This window comes from Suricata suricatta, chromosome 6 (assembly GCF_006229205.1).
Source record: "Suricata suricatta isolate VVHF042 chromosome 6, meerkat_22Aug2017_6uvM2_HiC, whole genome shotgun sequence".
Lineage (NCBI taxonomy): Eukaryota > Metazoa > Chordata > Mammalia > Carnivora > Herpestidae > Suricata > Suricata suricatta.
Window position 1 is genome coordinate 103,316,580 of NC_043705.1, and position 19,619 is coordinate 103,336,198.

The window sequence follows — 19,619 nt, forward strand, 5'->3', positions numbered from 1 at the left end:
CAATACTCATTAATAGCTTGGACTTAAGACTCTAAACTGAGCTCATTCATATCAGGAAAAGCTGACAATTAAGCTTGTCGTTGATAGTCAACTTTACTGCATTAGATCACAAATTTAGGAACATTTGGTAGTTTATATAGAGGGACTTGAATTCCCCCATAATTAGCATTCTCTTGGTTACCTACAGGACCATCCCTGTCTGAGGAGAACCACTCACAAAGCCCTGCATGCACTCACATATATGTATACAAGGTGAAGTTTTTGCCAATCCTACTAGACTTGCGCCCTTTAAGAACACTTTAATAGTCTCATCCCTCCCCATCAACACTGAGTTCCTCAACTCTTCATCTCTTCATCTCAAGATTTCTCCTGACATGTAAGCCTGTCCTCAACTGTGGCAAAGATAAATTCCCTATTTGAATCTAAACTTAGGACATCTGTGAGGGCTCAGTCACCAGCATGCCAAACAACTTGAAAGAGAACCACTGACCCTCACCTGCGCTGCTTTTACCACAGATCACAGTTGATAAATACCTTGCTATATGTGAACATCCCAGGCAAAAGCCTATATCGGCTGCTATGCCAGACTTCTTAAAACCCCTTGTTTTGTGCCAATAAGAAGGGCTGTAAATAGTGCGGAACCAACTCTAATCCCAGAAGCTCAATTTGTCTATAAAGCCCACTAATTAACAAGTTAAACCAAAAGTAGTGCAGTGGTCCCAAGAAACAATTAAAACTAGTTTTCCCACTAAGACTAAACAATCAGTGGTGGGTTGTGAAGTGAAGAGACAATGCTATTTACACAGTTGGTCATTAAAAACCTACAAAATGAAGATATTTTATAAGCAAGCCAACTTGTGGAAAATTGAGACAAGAGTTTGGGGACAGACTAGATGCTTACAGGCACTGACTGTAAATGACTATCTTCTACAGCCAGTAATTAATAGCTATAAAAGACCAAGCCTTCATGCCAATGGTTAAAAAGAAATCTTTATTTTACAAAATTAAAAACATAAATAATATTTACAAGCATCTTAAATACCAGCTTATAATACTTGACATTTTGAATCATCTGAAATTGAGTTTTTCATAAGCTTTTAAAATGCAAGACTATTCATCCACTCTAGTGAGTTACCAGCTTTCATTTCCACCATTTCAAAGGGGTTTTTGGTTTTTCTAAATTGTCCATACTGTAGTCATTCAAAAAACAATGCAATGTATTTTTTAAATGACTACTTAAAAAAAAAATTCACAGTCCTGAGCTTCCTACCCCCGTTGTGGGATATTATTCCAAGAAAACTCTAACCAAATTCCTTACTGCCCTGTTTACATGTACCACTGTAACTTTTTAAACACTCACATTCCTGGTACTCACATAACCCATCTCCCTAACTTCTCAGGTTTGCTGAAAGGAAAGGCAGGGAGAACAAAGAGACATGGAAGAATACACATGACCGTCTGAAATCACATTACTGAAAATATTAAGACTTATGGTCCAAAATTCTGATCTTATTTCCTTCAGGAACAAATCCAGGATATTCTACTATATTAACATTTAAAGTGATTTCAAATGATTAACACGTGACCGCAAATCTCAGTGGCACAATGGAACACAGACTTAAAGACACGTACGGGGTTAACTTAACACCCATTCTGGAGTTCCTCATGAATAAAGGGTAGACAGATTCAGAAGAATTTTGTTTTTAATAAAAGTTTTCATTATCTGGTCTTCAAAATTTCAGCACTAAGTAATTCATTTCCATATAATAGTGTATAATGAAAGACAAAGTAAAGAAAGCAAATGTCCTCGAGAAGGGTAAAAAAAAAATTTAAAAAGGAAAGGTGGGAAAAGACATCTATAACCCACTTCACAAGAACGCCATTTTGTTCCACTTTCCCTGGAAGCCCTCGGCTCAGCTGAGAATCACATCAAGAAGTCTTCATCCTCAGAGATTAGCAACAGATTTAAAAGAAAAATAATGACAACAGGTAAGAGTTATACATATTTTACTAGTTTGTTTCTGACTTGTCCTGGATATTTAAAAAGGTATCAAATGAGCCATGGATGCTGGTGGCAGGAAGCAATTGGAGAGAGGCTTGGGGGTGAAGAATAGGGAAGACTTGTTTACAAATTGAGAGCAAACCCCTCTTCTGGATCTAAAATAAAGACGTCTTTTGTCTTCAATACAACAAAAGTCTTTCTGTCGATGCAGATGGTAGGTACAGTTTGCTCAAAGAAGCGTTTTCTCGTGGGGAGGAAGATAAGTACACAGACAGTCAGCACATAAGCACCACTCTGGGATCAGGCCCACTCTCCAGAGCCTCGCCGCCATCACTGCTGCATGTTGTTGATGATAGCCAGGATGCTCATCTTCTCCTGGGCAGAGTCCACATCCTCATTCTGCTTCTGGGCCACTCCTGTGCCTAGGCCATAGAGCCGCCCACAGTACTTGGCATCATCAATACTGTCCTCAAAAAACAACTGCAGAATAGGACAGAGAACCCACGGTGAGAATCACACCCAGAGTCCAGCCACATCTCCACACTACTACATCAGCACCTCCCAGCTGATGAGCAAGCCCTGAAAATCTACCAAACTAAAAAGTAACTTCATAAAGAAAGGCTCAAAACATTCTCTATGGTCTTTTCATGCTCCTTTATTTATATATAGGCTCTCCTTTCTGAACAGACTTCTATTCTCCACGAGTTCTTTTATTAGCAGGATCCGTGTGCTACCGCTGCCGCTACCACCACTGCTGCTGCTCTTTATTTAGCACGGCCACCTCCATGTCCTCCCTTCTCTTTAACTAGCAGTATAGCGGTTAAAACGAGCTTGGCCTCTACACTCTGTACCTGTCCGTAAGCCATGGTTCCCTTAAAACAGGAGAGCGACACAGTAGGCTGTTACAAGTGAGATACTGGGTATCACACACTTCAACAGAGTTATCTCAACCTTGGCCCTGCTGGGCCAGACAATTCCATGCTGAGGGGCAAGGAGGGGAGCTGTCCAGGATACTGTAGTACTGGAGAGCGTTTAGCAGTGTCCCTGGCCGGTAGAGGACCTCTCCCCTGCTGTTCCACATTGTGACAACCAAAACAGTCTCCAGCCATTGCCAAAGGAAGCTTGGAGGGGCATGATGTCACCAGTTTTGTTCTTCTTTCTCAAGACTGCTTTGACTATTTGGGGTCTTTTGTGGTTCCACACAAATTTTAAGATTATTTGCTCTCTTTCTGTGAAAAATGCCATTGGAATTTTGATAGAGATTGCACTGAATCTGTAGATTGATTTGGATAGTGTGGACATTTTAACAATATTAATTCTTCCAATCCATGAATACTGAATATCTTTCATTTACTTGTGTCTTCTTCAATTTCTTTCATCAATGTCTTACAGTTTTCAGGTCTTTTATCTCCTTGGTTAAATTTATTCCAAGGTATTTGATTCTTTTTGATACAGTAATAAATGCAATTGCTTCTTAATTTCTTTCTGATAATACATTAATGTACAGAAATACCAAGAGATTTTTGAATATTGATTTTGTCCCTTGGAATTTTACTTTCCTGAATTCATTTATTAATTCTAAGAACTTTTTTGGTGGATTCTAGGGTTTTCTATGTGTAATATCATGTCATCTGAAAATAGTGGGTTTTACCTCCTCTTTTCTGATTTAGTTTCCCTGTATTTCTTTTTCTTGCCTAATTACTCTGGCTAGGACTTCCAAGTTGAATATAAGTGGTAAAGTGGGCATGCTTGTGTTGTTCCTGATCGTAGAGGAAAGCCTTTCAGATTTTCACTACTGAGTATGATGTTAGCTTCTAGACATTTGATAATTAACAGAATTTAAACATTAAATAAGGGAGTGTTCGAACAAATCTGAATTTGTTTCTATGAGAGAAACCAGAAGAAAAGCAAACAACTCCAAGAGTGAGAACTGCTAAGAAAAGCCAGAACATGTCTACACTTGAGACTGCTGAGTGGCCTCCGTTTCAGAATCTGTCTCTGCCTCCCCAACTACATTTAAGATACTGAACATCATGACAAACAAAACAACTGCTCTCAAAGTGGTCAACTTTCAAAAGAACTATAAATTTTCAACAAATCTTGGCCCACAAAGATAACCCACTACCTTACCTCTTTCATCCTGAAGAATGCCATTCCCGTCAGCAGCGAGTCTGAGCCTGCCTGGTGCTGCCTTCCGATTCTCTGCAAATCCAATTGATCAGCAACTTCCTGAAGGCCTCCCTGCAGCAGATGTGAAGAAAATAAAGATAGTATTTCAGACCTGCCGCTCGTCTACCGGCGTCACCTAAGTCCGTTCTCACGTTTAATTCTTTTGGTAATGACCAGCGGGAATAGGCCATTTGCTAAGGCCTTACCCCAGCAATATCCCCTGTTCAGCTCTCCAAACAATAAGACAATACACTGTATTATAATATTTCTCTTTCAACTCCTTTCTTTTATACGCTGTTAATTAATAGTATTAGACCTCTGCCCCATTTTAAAGTCCTAACTGCTATAAAACAAGATTGAGGAAAAAGTGAAATACCAATCCAATTATAGACAGCAAATCTCTTAGGTCAGCAACTTATTAGGGTGTTGAGTTCTTGAACTATCTAAGGTTACGAACCCGTCTGAGAGTCTGGTGCACTAACAAACTGTAAATCCACCTCACAATGCCAACCATTTCACTGGGTTCATGGGCCCTACGTGAAGAACACCTCCCTCAAGATGAGAGAAACAGAGGGCTCCCTTTATGCCCAGATTAAAGACATTCACCACACAAATCCCTGTGCCGATCAGTGCGCTTGCGCTCTCTCTCTCTCTCTCTCTCTATATATATATATATATATATACACACACACACACACACACACACACACACACACACCTATATACCACCTATATACCTGTACCTATATAGGTGTGTGTATATATAGCACAATGTTGGCACCTAGCAGGCACTCAAGAATGCCAAACAATAATAAACAACTTAATTTCTAAAAATAGCAATAAGGCAAAATAACAAGTCTGCTTTTTTGTCTTTTCTTGTTGTTACTAATATTAAGAAAACATAGAGGCACCTGGGTGGCTCGGTCGGTTAAGTATGTGACTTTGGCTGAGGTAGTGACCTCACGGTTTGTGAGATTGAGCCCAGCGTCGGGCTCTGTGCTGACAGCTCAGAGCTTGGAATCTGCTTCGGATTCTGTGTTCCCTCTCTCCCTGCCTCTTCCCTACTCATGCTCTGTCTCTGTCTCTCTCATAAATACATAAACATTACTCCAGTCACTCTGGTAAACAGTATGGAGGTTCCTCAAAACATTAAAAATAGAACTACCCTACAACCCAGCAACTGCACTGCTAAGTATTTATCCCAGGGATACAGGTGTGCTGTTTCGAAGGGACACATGCACCCCAATGTTTATAGCAGCATTACTGACAACAGCCAAATTATGGGAAGAGCCCAAATGTCCATCGATGGATGAATGGATAAAGAAGATGTGGTATGTATATACAATGGAGTATTACTCGGCAATCAAAAAGAATGAAATCTTGCCATTTGCAATTACAAGGATGGAACTAGAGGGTCTTACGCTAAGTGAAATTAATCAAAGACCAATATCATAGGACTTCACTCATACGACAACTTTAAAATACAAAACAGATGAACATAAGGGAAGTGAGGCAAAAATACTACAAAAACAGGGAGGGGAACAAAACAGAGACAAATATGGAGAACAAACAGAGGGTTACTGGAGGGGTTTTGGGAGGGGAGAGGAGTTAAATGGGTGAGGGGCATTAAGGAATCTACTCCTGAAATCACTGTTGCACTATATGCTAAATTGGATGTAAATTAAAAAATAAACATACATTAAAAAAATTAAAAATACATATATTATGTACCTTAAGATTTTTGCAACTCTTCATCAGGTATTTCACATCATAAATGGATGGGAAAAAAAGGTTCAGAATATGAAAGAATTCATGTTCCTCTTCTGGCAAACGAGAATCCGTAAGTAACTTTACCATGTAGCCAAAATCATAGCCACTATAAGAGAGAATGGGGCAAGAGACGAAAAAACATCAGTTACCAGGCCCCAGGGTTCAACTGCTTGATTTCTCAAAACTTACCGATGCTACTACCTCATGGGAGTAACTTTCAGTGTTCCAAACTAGTTTATCCTACTGTAATCTGAACTTTCTATTAAATACCAACAACCACACTAATATGAGAGAACTCAAGGGTTTATAAATGTGGGTTTTATTCACCAAAAATTCTGAAGTACTGAAAATGTAAATTAACATCTCTTAAGAGGAATCTGTCTTTTGAGGACCCAGGAAACTCCAGGCTAGTCATTTAAAAGAAAGATGATCAAGTGCTTTGATGCTCCCCCTCCTCCATCTTTCCACTTGGAATGTGCCCACTGATAGCCGTATGACAGAACCCAATACTGTATGAAACAAACCAGTATGAGCTCCAAAGTATTTTTTTTTAAAAACTGAACAATGGGCAAGTTACCATTTCAACTTCATAACTGCTTCGTAAGTGAGCCAAAGAAGATAGTGAGCAGTACTGCGAAAGTAACGTCAGAATGCAATTCCCTGCTGCCAAAGCAAGAGAAATATCGATGCTCTGAGACTGACCTATGAAATGAAAGCCACTTGACGTTATCACAGAGAACCACTCCTGATGTCATAAGCAGCTCTGCAAAGTGCAATGTGTCAATCCCTTCCTCTTCATGCTTCTGAAATTGCAGTCCTGAGTTGGCAAGGAGATCTATGGAATCCTGGGAGTACATGTCCTCTCTAAAAAAGAAGGCGTTCACTTCTTAGTGGTGGGTGATAACACAGAAGTAGTGGGCAGCAATATTAACGTCACTTTATAATTACAGAACAAGTATCCTTGAAGGCTTTCCTAATTTAAGAACAGATCAATTCATTCTTTCCAGTATTCCAGCAAACTAGACAGTCTTATCTCTGGCAGATGGAAAAGTGATATTTGACACCACAAAATAAGTTTCTTAAATACAAAAGATCCACATTTCTCAATGTTTAAAGAAAAACAGAATCAACCAATACAAAAGTATTTAAAATAGAATCTCTTAAAAATGTTCTTATACTGCTACCTCACAGAAATAACTGTTAACAACTCAGTTTAAGTAGCCTTGCAGACTATTTTCTCCACCTCCACACCTCCATCTCTACGTCTGCATTTAGCACAGACCATCTTTCCAGACCAATGCTGACAGATACACATCCTTTGCAACTCTGGCATAATATTCCACTACAAAGCTACATCCATCACTTTAAACACAGGAATATTTATAATACCACATATCACAAAAGTAGGGAAAGCAGGGAAAAAAAGACTTCATTTTCTGACCCATCCTGCATTATGTTAACTTCTCTTCCACTAGATTTCACTATTCTTTTCCTTTTATTTGTTTTTAATGAAACTTAAAACAGACAACTAGGAAATTTTTATTTTCCTTTGTGTATTAATTATCATTAAAGTAAAAATAAAAAGCTGTGGCAATGGACTGGAAAAAAATGGAGTTAAAGGAAAAATCCAGATCATTTCCTCAAATTATTCCTGAACCTCAAAGAAATCTCCAAAGCACATAAACAATCAAAAAATTATTCCTGGGCTACCAAATGCTCCTGGCACCCAGTTAAACAAAGCAGTATTCGAGAAGGGTGGCCCAATAAGAAATACACTAAAGCTATCACAGAATCAGCAAAATGATACTCTCCCCTAAATTTTCCCCTTAAAAAATTACATCATCCTCAAAAACTTAAAAACAGAACTACCAAGTGATCCAGCAACCCCCCTTCTGGATTTATATCCAAAAGAACTGAAAGCAGGGTCACGAAGGTATCTACACATCCATGTTCACAGCAGCAATACTCACAAAAGTCAAGAAGGGGAAACAATCTAACTGTCCATCAGTAGATGAACAGATAAACAAAACGTGGTCTAGACATACAATGGAATATTACTCAGTCATAAAAAGGAAGGAAATTCTGACATGCTGCAACATGGATGAACCTTAAGGATATTATGTTAAGTGAAATAAGCCAGTCACAAAAAGACAAATACTGTGTGATTCCACTTATGTGAGGTATCTAAAATAGTCAAATTGACAGAAACAGAAAGTAGTATGGTAGTTTCCAAGAGCTGGAGAAAAAAAAGAAAAAGCAGAGTTGTTTAGTGGGTAGAATGTCAGATTTGCAAGAGGAGGAAGTTCCAGAGTTCTGTTTCACACCAACGCAACCTTACTTAATAATACTGAACTGCAGACTTAAAAATGGTTAAGATAGCAAATTTTATGTCACGTTATTTTTTACCATATTTTTAGAACATCAAAATTTGCCCACTATCAAACAGGCTTCAGTTTCACCTACTATTGATTAGCATTTACTCTAAATCTTATTTCTTCTATGATGAAACACAATAATCTTATTTTACAGATAAGGAAACTGAATTACAGAAGGTAAAATAAACCCAAAACCACCCACCTAAAAAATGGCAGAAATGCAATTTATTACTGATCCCCTAACTGGTGAACTGACTTTTTTCATTTTAAACACCCTTACTGAGCTATAATTCATATACTAAACAAATTAATTCACTCATTTAAAGTATACAGTACAACAGTTTTCAGTATTTTCACAGAATTGTGTAACCACCACCACAGTTTACTCTCAATCATTTCATCACGTTAAAAAGAAAATCCATACCCATTACGCAATCATTCCCCACTACCCCATTAACATCACCACCACCCTATACACTAGACAACCACTAACCTATTCTGACTCTATAGATTTGCCTATTTTGAACATTTCATAAAAACAAAATCATACAATATATGGTCTTTTGTGTCTGGCTTTTTTCCTTTCGCATAATGTTTTCAAAGCACATCAATACACAACATTCATTAGTACTTCTTTCTTTCACTGTCCAGTATTTACTGTATCCATTCATCAGTTTACAGACATTTGGACTGTTTCCACTTTAGGGCCTTTACAAATAATGCTGTTGTGAACGTTCACACACAAGTTTTTGTATGGATGTGTGTTTTCATTTCTCTTAGGTATATGCCTACAAGTGAAACTGCAGGACATACAAAAACTGTGTTTAAACATTTGAGAAACTGGCTATTTTTCAAAGCGGCTGTACCATTTTACTTTCCCAATAGCAATGCATGAGGATTCTACTTCCTCTACAACCTTGCCAACATTTGTTCTTGTGTCTTTCTCATGCCAGCCCCCTAGAGAGTATGAAGTGGTATCTCACTGTGGTTTTGATTTACATTTCCCTCATGACTAGTGATGGTGACCATCTTTTCAAGGGTTTATTAGCCATATCTATATCTTCATTGGAGAAATGTCTAGTCAGGTCTGATGCCCATTTTTAATTGAGTTGTCTTTTTACTGTTGACCTGTAAGTGTTCTTTAAGAGGGACTTTACTTTCTGAGATTCCTTATTCCATTCTCTGGCTGCTGTGTCCAATCCTTACCTGGTTTCAACAGAAAGAAAACTTCAAATTAATAAAATCACTTAAAAATCACCGTCTGCACAAATGTAGCAGATCTAAGAAGAACAATGAGAAGTGTCTTACTTACGTAAGGTTAAATTTGAAATTGAACTGCCAAGTGTTGATTCCAGAAGGATATTCTCCCTTCTCATTTGTGAATGTAAGGCCCAGCTGAATAATTTTTAAAAGGTCAACATTACACCGTAAAAGCTGATACTGGTAATCTATGGAACTACGAAATTCACCAATTGGTCGCACCACAACACCTGGAAATTCTGTGTCCTAGAAAGGGAAAAGGTCTGTCATCATTAGGTTTCACAAAACAGTGGATGCTGAATTGATCATTCATTCATAAATAAAAATTTTATCTCAATTTATAAAAGTTATATGACAAGCCCAAGCTTGGGCACAAAAATCTATCTGAAAACATTGACTTCAGGGGGTGCCTGGGTGGCTTAGTTGGTTGAGCGTCCAACTTCAGCTCAGGTCATGATCTTGAGGTTCATGGGTTCGAGCCCCACATCAGGCTCTATGCTGACACCTCAACTAACTATAGATCAATTAAGAAAAGTCAAAGTTAAGGACAATGTATGAATAAAAATTCAAATATAGGGAAGTGAAACAGTAACTCAGAAAAAAACAACAGCTATACTTACCTTGAGTAAAAAGCCGGGAACAAGACCACAGAGAATTTTAAATACAAGCCTAAAGATGTAATGCTTATGAGTAATGGAGACTGGCGCAAGCTCGGTCCACTCTCCTCTAGAAGAAGCCCCTGATATCACCATGACACACATCTGCCTCTCCAGCCACTCAGTGTCAGGCATGAATGTGGATCCTATAATGCCAGATCTTCCCACTGTTTTCCAGAGATGTCAGAAATCTGGACTTTAAGAGAGGTCTCTTTATATCTAAACGCTGCTAACTAATTTTTAAAAACTGTTTTCAAACACTGTCAAATTCACCCTACCTGTGGACGGATGTGCCTACTTTGCTAACACAACTTTTAAGTATTTGTAAACACAGAGTAACGTTACAAAAAAACCTAAGATACTAGAGGTCACATCCTTCTCAGACCTACTGGCTACGGTGAGGTTTCATCAAGCTTCACAACCTTCCACCAAGTTTAATTTGCCGTGGCTTTAGTGGAAGTCTTTCTTTCAAAATCTCACACTGAGTATTCCCGAAGTCCACAGCACAAGGTGAGGGAAAGCGTTGAGCTCTTTACCATGGCAATGTAACTGTAGCTGAGCACAATTTCCCGGATCTTCCTCATCTCCTCTTCTAGATTGCTGGCCCAGACTTCACAGATAACCTGGCTGTTCTCCACAAGTGCTGCAGGCATCTTGAAGAAACGTGAACCGTCACTTTCAGCTGACTTTGTTAGAGGGCAAGCCAATAGTTGATCTGATCTAGATTCAAAACATATTTTGAAATCACATAAATATACACACTGGCAAGATGTCAACAAAACAAAGATATCAAAAAAAATCACTATCAGTTCAATAAGCTAAAACATTAAGACTCTTATATTTATATTTATTCCCCATTTATTATGGTGGGGAAACCTGCCTTGGTCAAGACACACATACACACACAGTTCTTTAACCCGAAGAAACTAAAATTACTTAAGAAATCTGAAGAAACTAGGGTGCCTAACTGGCTCAGTGAGTAGAGCATGTGACTCTTGATATCAGGGTTGTAAGGTCGAGACTCATGTTGGGTGTAGCAATTACTTAAAAATAAAATGAGAGGGAGAAAGAGAGGGAGGGAGAGGTAGAGAAAGAGGAAGGAAGGAAGGAAGGAAGGAAGGAGAGAGCGAGAGAGGGAGGGAAGGAGGGAAGGAGGGAAGGAGGGAAGGAGGGAAGGAGGGAAGGAGGGAAGAAGAAAGAAAAAGAAACAAACCTCAAGAACCTTTTGCCCAGGCTGCCCTTTAGCACAAAAGTGAAACCACAACCCTAAACCAGTTTTTGAGCCCTTTCCAGACTACCTAAAGACTAAAATCATCCCCAGTGACCACAAATATTCCCTTATCTGTGACTTTCACAACACCTGCATAGAGACCAAATCATGGCAACATTTTTAAAGGAATCACTTTAGCTAGTTTACATGTACCTGGGTCTCTGAAAGCCTGAAGGAATATACATCTAAGTCTTAACAACAATATAGTGAATATGGTCAAGGGATTTCTCTCTCCACCCCCTAAAAAGGGGGAAATTCCTTTTCGCCACCATCGGAAAGTCAAATATATAAACTAGAGGAAATTAACTAACTTAACATAGTGCCTCTTTAGATTTGTGCAAATAGATGGTGAAGCGAGGGATTTTAGATCTTAAAAACCAACCCCACTTGCTAACTGAACCTTTAACCACCACAATGAAAATTAGAATTGGAGTTATTAATGTCTACTTTTAAACACATAAAAATATAAAGAAACTAAGCAATTCCACATTAGAATTAAGAAGATGGCAAGTATGTAAATTTTTTTTAATGTTCATTTATTTTTGAGAGAGAGACACAGAGCATGTGTGGGGAAGGGGCAGAGACAGAGACACACACACAGAATATGAAGCAGGCTTCCAGGCTCTTAGCTGTCAGCACAGAGCCCAATGGGGGACTCGAACTGACAAAATGTGAGATCATGACCTGAGGTGAAGTCTGATGCTTAGCCAACTGAACCACCCCAGCGCCCCAAGAAGATGGCAAGTATAAATAATTCAACAGGAAAAAAATAATGATTTACAGTGTATATTCTGGGAGGAAACTGTGGCAGCAACAATATTCTGCAAAATAAAACTCAGCATGGTTCAGCTTCAGAGTAATGCTATTATTATAGCAATAAGATGCTTAATCATAAAAAGACCAGAAGGAGCTTATCATATTGGCCTTCATTTAAAAAGGAACCCCAAAGGCACCTGGTGGCTCATTCAGTTAAGTGTCCAACTCCTGATTTCAGCTCAGCTCATGATCTCACAGTTTATAAGTTTGAGCCCCACGTAGGGCTCTGTGCTGACGCCACAGAGCCGCTTGGGATTCTCTCTCTTCCTTTCTCCCGGTCACTCCCCTGCTCATGCTCTTTCTCAAAATAAATAAATAAATAAATAAACTTAAAAAAATTAGCAAGGCAACCCCACCACATGAATACTCAACACAATGTAAGAGTGGGCCCCAGTATATAAACATATTCAGAGGAAAATTCCTAGAAACAGTAAAATGAATCTTTGCTTCCGACTTTCCTGACAGGCAGATACAACAATAAGAATCTGGATCAAAACAAAATTGTCATTCTCAAACGTCACCACTTCTCTGAGAAATTTCTGGGAAACCTGTTGATTTGCTGGAACCCTGCAAGATTCCACTTGTTCAAGGTACCCCTACACTTCAACAGATGTTTCTCTGAAATTGTAACAGACTTAATACAATTACTTGGAAACTTAAGGAGACTGTGGTACTTTCCTAACAAATATGGGCGGACACTTGTTAAAGGCAGAATCCATTTCTTCTCTTTTCCGTTCTATGGTATGAATTAAAGACTTGCAAATGAACATATAAAGAACATCCAAAAAAGGGGTGAAGTGTGGAGTAAATTCCACTATATGACCATAATTAAGAAAATCAAGGACTCTGATTCAATTCTACACTGTGTTTAAGGTTTTCTCCTGCAAGAGGGCACAAAGCCGTTTCTATGCCCATCAATGTTAAATCAGTACCACTTCACTTCCTTATTTTCCTAACTGAAACAAAGCACTTCCTTTCTGGTATCATTTCAGAGATCAGGCGCACTCAGGGTAGTATGGCAGTAGACTGGTGTCGTTTCACACACAACCATAAACTACTTTAGGGGAAGTGGGTAGGACTCTGAACACATTTCCCTAAGAGTGAAGCATTAAAAGGGACTCAAGCAAAAATATACCTTTGGCCTCCAAGCAGCAAAGAGCAGACTTAAAAAGAAGACAATTAGGTATTTACACTAAACCATTAGAATGAGATTCCCCAGCTCAGAAGCTTTTAAGGTCATGTCAAAAAATACTCGGGAAATAATCTTAAGAGGTTCCCTCTGGTCAAGGAAAAGATGTTATAAACATCATTATGAATAGTCACTACAACGTATTCAAACTTCTAAGTTCACTAGGAACTCATGGATTTAAATCTAAGAAAATAAACCTCACTGGTCACCACTGGAGAATGCTAATAAATCAATCTATTTTTTTAAATATTTATTTTGTCAGGGCACCTGGGTGGCTCAGTTGGTTAAGCGTCTGACTTCAGCTCAGGTCATGATATCACAGTTCATGGGTTCAAGCCCTGCATCAGGCTCTGTGCTGACAGATCAGAGCCTGGAGCCTGCTTCGGATTCTGTCTCCCTCCCCCCCCACCACTTCCCTACTCACGCTCTTTCTCTCCCCAAAATAAATAAATATTAAGATTTACATAAATAAATAAATAATGTATCTTTTCTTTCCTATGTAAACTGTACTAAGTAGATTTAGAGTTGAGGGAAAGTTTAAAAGAAATTATAAAGCTAAGAAATACGAACTGAGAGAATATCGCTATTTTGTAGCTCCCAAAGAATTCACAGATCTGGACAATATCATAATGGCATCTATCTGGAATACCCAGAAAAGGCAAATCTATAAAGGCGGACAGTAGACTACAGCAGTGGGATAAGAATGGAGATTCACTGTAAATGGCATGAGGTACGTTACTGAGGTGATAGAAATGTTACCAAACTCAACTACCTGATGACTGCACGACTCTGTATATTTAGTAAAAATCACTGAACTCTATATTAAAATGGGTAAGTTTTACAGTATGAATTATACTTCAGTAAAGGTGTTAAAATATCACAACAGCTGTAATTACCACAAAAAGAGACAACCACGTATCATGTGCCTCCTGACAGAATACATCACCAGTATGAATTACTCTTGCCAAAAAAATTTAACTTGAATCTGACCAAACCTCTAGACCAATTTATAGGAAATAAAGAGGTCAGAGGAACATGTTAAATGACACCACAGAAAGGCTAACAGCAAGATCCAGAAACTGCTGTGGGAATCTACAGAATACCTCAACAAATTCCAAGTCCTAAAAGTAAAAGACTCAAAAGACGTATCAACCAATCAAAATCTATAGATCTGAATTAGGTCCTGCTTTAAACAAACTGTTAGAAAAAAAATTTTAACTTTCATTTTTGGGGTGGCTGGGTGGCTCAGTCAGCAAGTGTCCAACTTCAGTTCAGGTCATGATCTCACGGTTGGTGAGTTCGAGTCCCGCATCAGGCTCTGTGCTGTCAGCTCAGAGCCTGAAGCCTGCTTCAGATTCTGTGTCTCCCTCTCTCTCTGTCCCTCCCCCAATTGCGTTCTATCTCTCTCAAAAACAAACAAACATTAAACTGACATTTTTAAGACAAAAGTCTGAGCAATGATTGGTTTTGGTTTTTTTGAGTGGTTTTACACTTTTTTTGGTATAATATTGTCATCGTTTTTTTAAAGAGTCCTCATCTTTTAGAGCTAATACAAAACAGATACAGTTGATACGATACAAAATGTGGGGTTTCACTTCAAAGTTAACAACGGAGAAACCTCACAACAACTTTGCACAGTGGTATCTTCACTACATTTTTGCGGAGAAGAAAACGAAAATTTAGAGACATTAATTTCAAAAGGCACTATCAAGACTTCCATTTCCAAGAAAATTTTTCTCAAAAGCTAAATCGCTTTCAAAAAACCAACCACTGTTACACATATCTGGCAAACGGGGAACACGACAACAGACCACTGGCAAAAATATCTGAATGTTCTTACACCAAACCCTTATCTAGGAAAACTGTGGGGAAATCGCTTGCAAACCTCAAAATGTAGTGCCACTCAAACACTGAAAAGGAATCACCTTAAGCACGTTTAGCTTAGCATAAATTACTGGATATGCCAGCCAAAAAGAGGGAGAAATAATAATACTGAACGATGCCAGAAGTTTTGCCTGCTACTTTCCACTCCACAAGCACATGCTCCAGAAGAAGCCCAAGATGGGAATCACACTCTGCTCTCCTTGGTTAGTCTTCCTCCTCCCTCAGAGCATCTCAGGCCAGCAGGGCCCAGTACACCTCACAACGTGGAAGGACTCTATTCCATTCAAATATGTTTACTTGTGCAACACGACCCCTAAAGGCAAGCTAATTACTTTAATCAGCGTTGCAACCAGAGAAACAGTAACAAGTTTAAAACCTGAAAGAAAAACTGTACAAGATTTACTGAGAAACAGAATAGTCATCTACAATCTTGCACCTTCTAAGGAACGTTTAAGGATAATTCTGATCCCATGCAGTTCCCCCCACAGGCTAACTTTAAAACCTGACTCCCATCTGAGTTACTCCACTCTATATGAAGGCAAAATACAAGCACTGAGACCTGTTGGTTCCCAGGACTCGACTGTTCAAGAAGGAAAGGTCAGACTCAGTAGTTACCGAGGTCCCCGCCCTGTACTGATCTGCAGGACAATCTGTGAGATGGCTCTTGCTGACCTAGACTTCTCCAAAACAAAGCTATTTGCCCAGGCAAGTTCTTAGCAGCTACGAATAAAGCCACCAGAAAGCTCTCTCTGCAAGCAATCCAGAGGCTTGCTTAGGAAAAGAAGTTTGGTGTTTCTAGTTTTGTTTCGTTTAAACCTAAGTGTGCAAGGAGACAATAAACATCACTTCCTCAATTCTAGAGAATTGAACAAAAGCTTTGCCGCGCATGGATATGATGGAAAAGGAAGTAGGAGCAAGTTAGAAGAAATGGCAGCAGCTTAGAAGAGGGTCCTGTCCATAGACGGCCCGCCGTCCTCCATCATCACCGCCCCAAAAACAGTGTCCGAAGACAACTACCCCGTACTTAACCGGAGTTCATCCAGTTCTTAAAACCAACCATGTGGTCCAGGTCTCCAGAGCAATAGCTATGGCTCATAAACACAGAAGAGCAAAGAAAAGTTGTAAGGCCAAAAGAACTAAGAAAGGGGAGGCCTGCAAGGTTCCAAACTCGGGTCCTTTCCCACCATCGTTCTCTTCCCGTTCTGGATCACCGTCCCTCTCCAAACATTCATCCCGGCCCTACTCCTCCTACCCTCCCTCCTTTTTTTCTTTCTTTCTTTTTTTTTTTTTTTTTTTAATTACAGGCCTTCGGTCCAGGCACGTATGTTCGAACCCAGGCCACCGCCTAGCTGTGCGGCTTTGCATAAGTTACTTAACCTCTCTGATGCCTCAATTTTCCTATCTTGTAAAATGGGTTTAATAATATACACCTCGAATGACTGCAGTAGATGTTAACAGAAAGCAAACAAGGTGCTTGATAAAGTCCTGGCACAAACCACTAGAATATTATCACTGTGCGGTAGTGGTAATATTACCACTATTCGATGGGCCTCTTTCTCTTTTCACACCCCCTGCCCCTGACGCACGCCCCAATGCCCCTTCCTCCCAGTTCCCCCGATGGCCTCCCACACGCTCTCATCTCACGCTCCTCTCTCTGGTGAGCGCGAGCCCGCTTACCCTGACGGCTGGGCCCGCGAAGCGCGGGCTCGTGGACAGAGTCCCCCGGGAGCGGCGGCGGCGGCGGCCCCTGACCCGGAGCTCTCCTACTGCCCCGGATCTGCTCCGGGAACCGAGCGAGCCAGTGAGATGGGCGCCCTCGTGCCCAGAGCGGCCTTACGCACGGCCCAAAAAAAACCTGGCCGAACCACTCTACCCACTGAATCCTCCCGACTCGCCTGCTCCCTCAACGCCCTCCAGACGTGCGCGCGCGCGCCAGACACGCTTGCTCCTCCCCTTCTGCGCGCCGCGGCGACTCTGCGTGTTCTTCCAACCGTGAGCTCGCGGCAGCAGCGCGCAGGCGCAAAACCTTGAGGGCGCCCCCAAAACGGCGGGGCGGGGCGGCCTCGGAGGACGCATTCGGAACACTACCCGTCCCAGGCCTTGGCGCGTTAGTTGCCCTGGCTCAATTCAATTTCGTTAGCACTACTCCTTGTTGGTTCTTCCGCGCGTGGTCTAGAACTGCCCCCTGCTCGGGGTAGGCGTGGCCTACACACCGAAGGCCAAGAAAGGGGTGTGGACCTTCTGACCAAATCTCCCAAATTGCAACGCCCCGCACCCCGCGCTGTTTTGATAGACCGTTAAAAATCGTTGGCAGGAGCAGACTTTGCGGGGAGGTTGGTGGGAGTGGATCCCGATCCCTTCCGTCTGTAGTAATGCAGCCCCCTGGACCCCTCAGTTACAAAACATCTGTCGGCTTTCTTTCTGACAACTTAGGGTGAGCAGCACCCCCAAACCCAGTCTCCTTGACGTCCGGCAAGGCCCGCCTCCCTCCTCCCCGCCTCACAGAATCGGGAAAGCCGCGTTACCACAGCAACCGGCCCGCCAGGGCCTGCTCGAGTTACAAAGAAGACACGGCCTCCCGTGGGAGAACCGCCCCGCGTCGCCAGGCGGTCCGAGATGCTCGGAGAAGGCGGTCGCCAGGCAGGCTCTACACTTTTTCCTCGTGAGAGCACCGGGCCCGGGTCTGGCCTAGGAGCCTCCAAAGCCTTCACCCGCCCCCTGATCCCCTCTGGAGAGAAGCGGCTGTCTGCCAGCTCCTGTCCTTGGCACCATTTGAGCAGGCTTGGCTGTAGCGCTGCCTCGTTCTCTGGCACTGGGGAAGAAGACAAAGCACCGACTGCCTGCACACAGCTGTCATTTCCGAGCCGCCCTCCTAGCCTCTCCCGCAAGAGCTCCACCCAGTCCCTGAGACTGAAGCCCACGACCCAAAGCAGGGCTTGAGCCACAGCCCTCGGGGCCTTCGCTTGAAGAGGGCTGTTGGCAAAAGGATAGCAAATTTACCCCCAAGCCACTGGGCCTTGCTGCATTTAAACGTGTCTTCCAAAGGGGATTTTCCAATCCTGCTTCCAGTTCGGAGGCTGGAGGCAGAGCAGGCCTTTCAGGCAATTTCAGACCCGGTTCTCAAAAGCTATTCTCCAGGGAGGTGAACTCCCACACCAAGTCCCCAGGTCAGAGCATCAAATGCACTTTATGAACCCCACTCCTCATCTCCCCTCCACACTTCAAGTGAGGGTCTGTTTCAACTGTAACACCGGGCTGTAACTATCTCATAAGGTTGTTGCTGTATTAAAAGAAAAAACACCTCACACTGAAGAAGACATGTCAAGAAGCAGTTTCTGGCCGGTCCCTGTTATCCCTGAGATGTTCAGTGTTTGTTAGCTCTGGCGCTCGCTTAACAATGATTCCGTTTTGCAATACTGATGAGGAGAAGGCAGGAAAAACACTCCCACACCCCACCCATCTTGTGGGTTTCTTATGTCCTTTCACCCACTTAGAATTACATTCAGGCGAGGACAGCCCTATCAGGAGCTGGTCATATGAAGAGCAGTCTCCACAATCCTTTCTTAGACTTTTGTTTTCTTCCTGCAGCACTGCGCCTGGTGTGCACTGAAACAATCAAACAGGAAACACATTATCTCCATCTCCAGAAACCGCGCCCTCACCCAGAACTGGGTGTTCATTTCTCAGGTTATTGAAGAGAAATGAGGGGCGCCTGGGTGGCTCACCCCCAAAACTTAACTATTAACAGCCCATTGTTAATCAGAAGCCTTACTGATAACATAAACAACCAATTAACATGTCTTGTATATTATGTGTATTATATACTGTATTCTTTTTTTTTGAGAGGGAGTTCTCAAGCAGGGGAGGGGAGAGAAAGAGAATCCCAAATAGCCTCCACAAGGAGGCTGTCCACCTTGTTCTTGCTGTCAGCAGGGAGTTCCATGCAGGACTAGAACTCATGAATTGTGACATCATGACCTGAGCCAAAAATCAAGAGTCGGACATTTAACTGACTCAGCCACCCAGACAACCCTTTATACTGTATTCTTACAATGAAGTAAGCTAGCGAGAAGAAAATGTTATTAAGAAAATCATAAGAGAACATATATTTACAGTACTGTACCCTATGGGAAAAAAATTCACATATAAGCAGACCCACACAATTCAAACCTGTGTTGTTTAAGAGTCAACTGTTTTTGGATTTGGAATATTTTCAGGGGTCCCTGGG

General features: G+C 41.3%; 1 protein-coding gene and 1 pseudogene across 3 annotated transcripts; one reads left to right on the forward strand and one right to left on the reverse strand.

Annotated features, from left to right (window-relative positions):
• Positions 1 to 968: 968 nt before the first annotated feature.
• CNOT8 (CCR4-NOT transcription complex subunit 8) lies at positions 969 to 17,221 on the reverse strand. 3 transcript variants are annotated; one of them, XM_029942967.1, is made up of 7 exons: positions 17,069 to 17,221; positions 10,769 to 10,952; positions 9,629 to 9,822; positions 6,644 to 6,805; positions 5,903 to 6,047; positions 4,133 to 4,243; positions 969 to 2,482 (listed from the first exon to the last, which is right to left on the reverse strand). In XM_029942967.1, the coding sequence occupies exons 2-7, from the start codon at positions 10,883 to 10,885 to the stop codon at positions 2,333 to 2,335; spliced, it is 879 nt and encodes a 292-aa protein (XP_029798827.1). In that variant the 5' UTR covers positions 10,886 to 10,952; positions 17,069 to 17,221; the 3' UTR covers positions 969 to 2,332. The 3 variants fall into 3 exon arrangements, with proteins under 3 accessions (XP_029798827.1, XP_029798828.1, XP_029798829.1); XM_029942968.1 differs by lacking the exons at positions 10,769 to 10,952; positions 17,069 to 17,221 and adding an exon at positions 9,474 to 9,522 and having other exon boundaries at positions 9,629 to 9,775; XM_029942969.1 differs by lacking the exons at positions 9,629 to 9,822; positions 10,769 to 10,952; positions 17,069 to 17,221 and adding an exon at positions 9,445 to 9,516.
• Positions 17,222 to 18,007: 786 nt separating this feature from the next.
• LOC115293508 overlaps positions 18,008 to 19,619 on the forward strand; it is a 2,300-nt pseudogene continuing 688 nt past the window's right edge.

What these genes read in the sequence shown, in the direction of transcription:
- CNOT8 (XM_029942967.1), bottom strand. Translation starts at nt 10,885, where the DNA reads ATGCCTGCAGCACTTGTGGAGAACAGCCAGGTTATCTGTGAAGTCTGG. An exon ending in AAGTGGCTTTCATTTCATAG is followed by an intron (nt 6,048 to 6,643) that starts GTCAGTCTCAGA and finishes TCTCTCTTATAG; the next exon opens with TGGCTATGATTTTGGCTACA. An exon ending in AGAGTTGCAAAAATCTTAAG is followed by an intron (nt 4,244 to 5,902) that starts GTACATAATATA and finishes CATCTGCTGCAG; the next exon opens with GGAGGCCTTCAGGAAGTTGC.